Source organism: Otolemur garnettii, unplaced genomic scaffold, assembly GCF_000181295.1.
Source record: "Otolemur garnettii isolate 467f Iridium unplaced genomic scaffold, OtoGar3 scaffold00140, whole genome shotgun sequence".
Lineage (NCBI taxonomy): Eukaryota > Metazoa > Chordata > Mammalia > Primates > Galagidae > Otolemur > Otolemur garnettii.
The window spans coordinates 2267130-2274959 of record NW_003852535.1 but is presented as its reverse complement, the minus strand read 5'-3'; the positions used below and the strand labels follow the sequence as shown (position 1 = coordinate 2274959).

At 54.3% G+C, this 7830-nt stretch overlaps 1 protein-coding gene across 5 annotated transcripts in view; it reads left to right on the top strand.

Moving 5' to 3' along the window:
* The first annotated feature begins 207 nt into the window (after positions 1 to 207).
* The window catches only part of SLC25A45 (solute carrier family 25 member 45), an 8937-nt gene continuing 1314 nt past the window's right edge, over positions 208 to 7830 (top strand). The window contains exons 1-6 of one of the 5 annotated variants that reach the window (XM_003798648.3): positions 219 to 409; positions 1616 to 1659; positions 1835 to 1906; positions 2191 to 2376; positions 5148 to 5406; positions 5542 to 6951. In XM_003798648.3, the coding sequence (XP_003798696.1) occupies positions 373 to 409; positions 1616 to 1659; positions 1835 to 1906; positions 2191 to 2376; positions 5148 to 5406; positions 5542 to 5810 (867 nt within the window). In that variant the 5' untranslated portion in view covers positions 219 to 372 and the 3' untranslated portion in view covers positions 5811 to 6951. Of the gene's footprint in view, positions 410 to 1615; positions 1660 to 1788; positions 1907 to 2190; positions 2377 to 5147; positions 5407 to 5541; positions 6952 to 7830 lie in introns of those variants that run through there. The other 4 variants (XM_012810730.2, XM_023518485.1, XM_023518487.1 and 1 more) reach the window with 4 other exon arrangements.

Below are 7830 nucleotides of genomic sequence, written 5' to 3'. Positions count from 1 at the left end.
TGGAGGTGGGGTGGGGCATTGGGCTACAGTGGGTAGGCAGGGCCTCCCAGGAGGCTGACATTGGGTTACCATCCCCAACATTGTCATGCCATTGCTGGACTGGGGGATCACGCCACCATGGTTCCATATATCCATCACCCCTGGCCTGTGAGAGTCCACACTCTGCATACCACCTCCAGCCTTAGGGTTACCAGAGTTGGCTGGCTCCCCTCTCCCAGTTGCCCCAGGTCTGGGCACTAGGCCAATTCTCACCCTCCAGCCAGGGTTAAACATTAGCAGGAGGTTATCAACGCTGTATAGAGGAGGGTGAGGGGGAATTAAAATTTCACCATCTTCTCTGCGGGCGTCACCAGTCCCCACGGAGCCCAGACAATGCCTGTGGAGGAGTTCGTGGCTGGTTGGATCTCTGGTGAGACACTTTTGTTCCTTCTGTCACTTCATACCCAAGTAGGTCACTTCCTAGGGAAGGTGAGTGACATGAAGTGCTGAGGCCAAGCCTCCTGAGAGTGACCTGCAGGGGGGGAGGTGCTGCTTGCATCCAAGTCACCAGACAGACACCTCCCAGGGTGGGAAAGCCCAGGGAGCCCCTGCAGCTAAAGCCCCACTCTCTAGGCCCACCTTGTGGGGCTCAGAAAGGAAGTTCACCTTTGACATCACCTGCTATCCTGAGTTTGCTTTGGGTCTCTGCCCCACCTGGCAAAAGGTTGCACTCCCACCCAGCTTCTGAGTGACACTCCTCTTAGGGGAGAGATACATTCTGAATTTGCTTCCTTGGGCTGAGACCTCCCCTAATCTCCAGAACCAGCTCCATATAGAGGACAAGACTAGGTGAAGGGCTGGGAGGGCTCTCTTCTTTTTTACTTTTTTTTTTTTCTTGAGGCAGAGTCTCACTTTGTCGCCCTCCATAGAGTGCCATGGCATCATAGTTCATTAGCAACCTCAAACTTTTGGGCTCATATGATTCTCTTGCCTCAGCCTCCCGAGTAGCTGGGACTACAGGCACCCGCCACAACACCTGGCTATTTTTAGAGGCAGGGTCTCACTCTGGCTCGGCTGGTCTTGAACCTGTGAGCTTAGGGAATCCACCTGCCTCGGCCTCCCAGAGTGCTGGGATTACAGGCGTGAGCCACCGTGCCTGGCCTGGGAAGGGTCTTTTAAGAGGGTCAGCACTACTCCTCAAAGGGCAGTTGGCACCGTACTGCTGACTGGTGGTGCGGCCTGCTCTGGATCAAGGTGACAACCCTATGAATTGAAGGAAAGAGTAAAGCTGACAGGAAGCAGGAGCACTGGGGATTCATCCAGAGTTCCCCATTCATAAGCAGCAGGACACTTTGGGGTTGGCTCCCAGCCAAGGACACAAGTGTCTTTGGTTGGCTCTTCCCTTTTGGTGGGAAGATGGGCCTCACTCCCTTGTCCCAGTGCCTTCCAGCTCCCTGTGGATGATGGGGTAAGGGACAGCTGGAGTTTCACTGGAAGCTGGCAGGAAAGTGGCTGCATGTATCTGAGAAGGTCCTGCCCCTCTTCCTCCTGCCTGAATCCCTCTTTCATCTCAGCAGACCTTGCATCTTAGGTCTGGCATGAGGCCTTAACTCATAGCATCTTCTTGTCACCACAGGAGCTCTGGGTTTGGTCCTGGGACACCCCTTTGATACTGTAAAGGTGAGTCTAGGAGAGGCAACTGAGTAATGAAAGATCTTACCCAAATCAAATGTCAGGATGCCCTGAGATCAGGCCTCGCTAATGGAGGCTTTTCCTCCTCTTCTGCCTGCTTGCATGCTGCTCCTGGAGCTGGAGGGAAGAGTGGCTGCCCACCTGCTTTGTCCTCCCCATTCAGGTGCGTCTGCAGACCCAGACCACGTACCAGGGCATTACTGATTGCATGGTGAAGATTTACCGCCATGAGTCGGTGGGTGGCCTACTTCTTTGGGGTAGGAGGCATCAGGGGTGTTTAGTACCAAATTCCTTCTCCCCGGTGGAGAGAAGATCCAAGTCTAGGACCTCTGGGGGGACTTGGTGGTAGCTCAGTACCCCTACAGAGGAGCTGAGGCCTTTCCCATCCTCAGACTGTCCCCACTGCTCTGTAGCAGGGCTTGGGAGGGATCTCCAGCCAAAAATGGCTTTGCCAGGGCTGGAGAGGTCAAAGGGGAAGCCCCATGGCATCTACTCTGGTGTCGCCATGTCTCTCTGTAGATTCTGGGCTTCTTCAAGGGCATGAGCTTCCCCATCGCGAGCATAGCTGTGGTCAACTCTGTGCTGTTCGGGGTATACAGCAACTCCCTGCTGGCACTCACCGCAACCTCCCATCGGGAACGGCGGGCTCAGCCACCCAGCTACACACATGTCTTCATAGCAGGCTGTGCTGGGGGGTTCATGCAGGTGAGAGGGGAGCACACAGGCACACACAGTGGCACAATGAGGATCAGGTTGATCTGTCCCTTCCCATCCCCCTCTGGTGACCCACAGCTGTGAATGGGCAGACCTCCCTTAGACTTGCTCTGGTAACCTGGCCTGGCTGTGCCAAGCTGCATGTGCTGGTGACCTGGCCTGGGCTGTGCCAAGCTGAAGGTGCTGCAAAGAGGGTGCTATAGAGAAGCAGCCATGCTCTACAGCAGGGGTCCTCAAACTTTTTAAACAGGGGGCCAGTTCACTGTCCCTCAGACTGTTGGAGGGCCGGACTGCAGGCCCTGGGATGAGTTGGCTGCTAAGCAGGACAGGCAGTGGTGGCAAAAACACCTGGCGGGCCGGATAAATGTCCTAGGTGGGCTGCATGTGGCCCACAGGTCGTAGTTTGAGGATGCCTGCAGTCTACACTCATGTTGTCAGGGCTCGCTCACCCACCTCTAGGGGGTTCTGCCAGACTCAGAGCTGTGGGAGGCCTACTCCCCAATGCACCATAGTCTCTGAAGAACTGCCAGGCCCAGCAAACCTGTGAGCTCAGCCCCTCTGGCTTGGTCCTGATGTGGTCCTGGCACACCCCCACCCAGCTCAGCCCTTTGCCTGCAGTACCAAGTGACCACAGCCTGGGAGATATGTCTTGTGGGAGAGACCCAGGGTATTAACTATTAAGACACTCCAGTCAGTTGGCTTTGGTCTTTGTTCTCAGCACTGTAGAGCCAGGGTTTGTGGTGGGGTGGAGGGAACGAGGACCTGCAGGCACCAGCTGGGACCATGCTGAATGAGGCCTTGGATGGAGCTTAAAGAGGCAAAGGGACATACACACAGCTCCCTCTCACATCCAGCCAGATACTGGCATCAGCCTCTATTAGGTGCCTGCCCTGATGCCCCTGACATACTTCATGGGGCAGAGAGCAAGGACAAAGGACAGAGTCAGTTTGCTCATTCAAATGACTTAATGATTAATGAGACCTCCTCCCAAAGTACTGGCTTTTCTTCTGTCCTTTTTTGTGCAAGGGGTATACCTACATTTTTCCTAAGTCCTGAGACCTGCCACCCCCCAAAACAAGGAAGAGACCTGAGACCCTAGGCTATAGGCCTAGCCAGGACCAGCTCCTAAGCCACCTTCTCCTGCTGCTCTGTGGGAAGCAGAACCTAGGATCATCAGGACCACCAGTGGGGCCAGAGCCAACCGAAGCCTGGATTTACTGTTAAGCCCGTAGTTTCCATTTAACAGGGTCTTGGAACAAAAATATATTTTAATCTGAAAGAGGCAGGGTTTAACATCTTCTGATGGGGATAGACATTGTCTTGGGCTTAGCTGAGGCTGACCTGGGTACAATGAAGTAGCATCTGGAGCTCCACCTCCCCCAAGTGTCATCTGCCACCCTGTCCCTGGCCAGCCCTTCTTCAACTCCCAGGAGCCCAGAGCTCAGGAGATCACCCCTCAGGGAGGCCCTCAGCACAGCCCTGCCACCATGCTCTGGAGGGCAGCATCAAGGCCGCATCTCACAAGGTAGAGTCCCCAACACACTACTCTTCCTGCCCAGATGGAAGTAGATAAGACTTGGTTGGCCACACTCTAAAGACCACTACTGGAGGTGACCACCAGCCCCTTCCACCACAAGCTGTCTTCAGGCCTGAGGAACCGAGCACATATACCTTTCACAAAATAAGCAGAAACCACATCCATCCCAGCAATGGGCCAACCTCAGCCTGGACCTCCATTCGCCCCTGGACTTTTTTTTTTTTTTTTTCAGATTAATATGAGGGTACAAACGATTAGTTTACAATTTTGCATTTGTTAAGTAAGGTCCCTGTTGTGGTTGTGTCCTGCTCCCAGGAGATGTGCCATATAACCTTAAATTGTGCCCATTAGGCGGGAGAACTGCCTGGACTTAACATCTGGCCTTGACCTAGTCACATCCCCGACTCAAACCTTAACCCTTGTATGGTCTTCCTCCACCCCCCGCCCCAGCACTAACCCTCACCCAGGGCCAAGTCTCAATACTGTCCCAGATCTGTGTCCCATCTGCTGCAGCCAATGATGAGAGGTCTAAGATTGGCCAAATCTCACATTCACCCACCTTCCCACACTTAGAAATCTCTTTGTTGAGACAGTAACAGTAGGGGGTTTCTAGGGGCAGGAAGGGCTGGCCCAGTGCTTGCCCCCAAGGGGGGCCTTTAAGCTGTTTCCCGCAGAAGGGAAAGGAGGGAGCACCTCTGGAGTAAGGGCAGTAATGAAGTGACCTCTCTGTCCTGGGGAGGGAGTTGGTTTTTTGCTGTTTCATGGTCACAGCACACTTTGCAATTCAATGCAAGACACTCAACTCTTCTGAATCAAGGCACCTCCCAGCTACCCAGACTGGGCTGGGGAAACAGCAGTGGGGCAGAGGAAGCCAGTGGTGCTAGGTTTTAGGGACGCCAGACACCTCCCCCCACTCCAGGAAAGAATCCGTGCTTGTTCCCAAGTGCTGGGTGCCTGCAAGGTGAGTTCAACACTGTTGCATGAGGAGGGGTCAGTACTGCTTGCCCTCATGGGCCTAATGGCTAGGGGAGGTGACATGTCCGCACTGGATGCAGATGTCCTGGCCTGTCCTCAGTGGTGCATGTGAGAGGCTCAGTGCTGGGGATAGGAGTCAAAGTGGCTCCTCCAGGAAGATGCTGTACCCGGCTCTCCTGCTTGCTTAGTATGAGTTCATGGTCTCCAGCCAGAAGCCCCATTTAGGGTCTTCCCGTTTCCTTCCTGACAGGCCTACTGCCTGGCTCCTTTTGACCTCATCAAAGTCCGGCTACAAAACCAGACAGAGCCAAGAGCAAAGCCGGGGAGCCCCCCACCCCGGTACCGGGGGCCTGTGCACTGTGCAACTTCCATCTTCCAGAAGGAGGGGCCACGGGGGCTCTTCCGAGGAGCCTGGGCCCTGACACTGAGGGACACCCCCACACTGGGAATCTACTTTGTTACCTATGAAGCACTCTGTCGCCAGGGTACACCAGAGGGCCAAAATCCCAGTAAGTAGAGCAACATAAGAAGGTGGGGGACAGAGAGGTGCAGGTCAGGGGCAGACTGACTGTGGAGGCTGGGAAGGGGGGCTGGGGACACGCTCTGTTCCAGGTCCGACTTTGCATGGGCTCCTTCTGCCCCAGGCTCTTCCACAGTGTTGGTAGCAGGGGGCTTCGCCGGCATCACCTCCTGGATCACAGCCACGCCCTTGGACGTGATCAAGTCCCGGATGCAGATGGACGGGCTGACACGGAAGGCGTACCAGGGCTTGCTGGACTGTGTGGTGAGCAGCATGCGGCAGGAAGGCCCGGGGGTCTTCTTCCGCGGCCTCACCATCAACAGTGCCCGTGCCTTTCCCGTCAACGCTGTCACCTTCCTCAGCTATGAATATCTTCTGCGCTGGTGGGGTTGAGATGAGGCTCAGGCAATGCCAGTAGCTCCCAGCAGGCCCAGTCCTGCCTACCAATGTGAGATTGGGCTGGAATTAGAGACCAATTTGAAACCACCATTTGCAGTTCCAGCTAGGAGGCTCAGCTCTTCTGAATCAAGGCACCTCCTATCAGCCAGCGGCCAACAGTGGTGCTGGATTCAGCCTACCATGACAATCTGTAAGGTCTGTGGAGCAAAGAGCGCAGGCACAAGGGGACTAACAGTGTGCTGGGGGCATCCCAGCCCCTGCGCCTCCTGAAGAGCTCTGGAGACTCTGCTTCTGGCACCATCCAACCCCCTGCTGCCTCCCATCTCCCCTTCTTTCACACCTCTCACTAACCCTCACCTTAACCTTCACGACTCAGTGTGACCTTGATATCTCCTCCCTCTAGAATCCTTCAGTGGCTCCCACCACCCTTAGGAAAAAGCCCAAACTCCTCCACCACCTGGGCCCTCCTCCCTACTAGGCTTTGTTCTCCCTTAGTGGCTTCTTGGGCCTTGAACAAGCTGTGTTTTGTCATCACCCTGGCCTAGAAGGCTTATTTCCTCTTGACCCTGGGTGGGAGGTGACCCCATCCTTCTCCAAGACCCAGGCTGAGCACTCAGTCCCTTGGAGTCCTTTCTTGGCTCTTCTCCTCACCCTAGGCTGACTTTGGGATGCCCAGGCACCCTGCTCACATTTTATGATCATAGCGCTGCCTGTGCCACTTCAGAGTTGTTGGTTTGCTTGTAGACCATGGTGAGCTCCCTGAGGTCAGGGACTGTACTTCTGATTGGTTCTCAAGGTAAAGCCCTCTGCTTGGATGGACACAAATTGTGTAAATGCTTGTTAAATGAAGTGTCCATTGCACTCCTGGCCAGTCTCTCCCCTCTCCAGTTGCAAACACCTGCTTCCTTAGTCCTGCCACACGCATTTGTCCATAATCCTCCCAGGTCCCATTTGCCTGCCCTGAACTCTCTTGAGGTCATCTGCCATGGAGTGGTCCCAGAAGTTGACGGGTCTGCCTTGCCCACTCTGAGCTGATGGCACTTGTTTTTTATCCATCTCAATTGCTAAGTGGGAATGATAAACTGGCTAAGAGGGTTATTTTAATGACAATAAAACTGAGTATAGTTTGTATCCACTAATACCCTCATCTGATCTGAAATTAACCTGAGCTCACCTCATAGCAACCTGGATTCCTGAAGTTACTGCCATTTGCCAAGGACTCCCTATAGAAACTATTGTGGTATTATCATGACAGTTTACAGAGGAGGAAGCTTGGCTTTGTCCCTGTCACAGAGCTGGTAAGTCACATGAGGAGGGGACAGTATCCAAGCCCTCAACTCCAGAGTCCTGCTGCTTTACCACCCTGCTCTCCCAGGACACTGTGGCCATCTCTCATGTAACACCAAAGTTCAAATTCCCCTGGGCTGGACCTGCTGGGTCCAGCTCCCGTCACATGCTCATGAAGTGCTCATTCCCCAGATCCTGTGCCACAGACTGCTGGAGGCTGCCCCCAAATCATTCTCCTGCCCTCTGTCATCACAGTGTGGCCACTGGGTGTGGCCTCTGGGCTATGTTTCCCAGCCTCTCTTGCAGCTAGGTGGGGCCTAATCTGTGGTTAGGTTCTTGCTAGAGAGAAGTGAGCAAATGGGACATGTGCAAATTGCCCATCATTGTTGGCTGGAAGTGGTGACAATGGGAGTGACTCTCAGAGGCACTGTTGGGGATATAGCAGGTACCCTGCTGGCCAGCACTGGGCTGATTTTGGGAGCACAGCTCTCCCACCCTAGGCTGTTGCATTTTGAGGTCTTTGTGTTATGACAGTTTAGGAAACTCACCCAAACTAACCCAGTGGGCAAGGTCTGAAGGTTTCTAGGTCAAGTGTGATTTAAGTGTTATCCATGGGGAAGCAGAGCTAGTTAGAAATGCAGCCTCGGCTCGGCGTCTGTGGCTCAAGCGGCTAAGGCGCCAGCCACATACACCTAAGGTGGCGGGTTCGAATCCCCAGCCCGGGCCC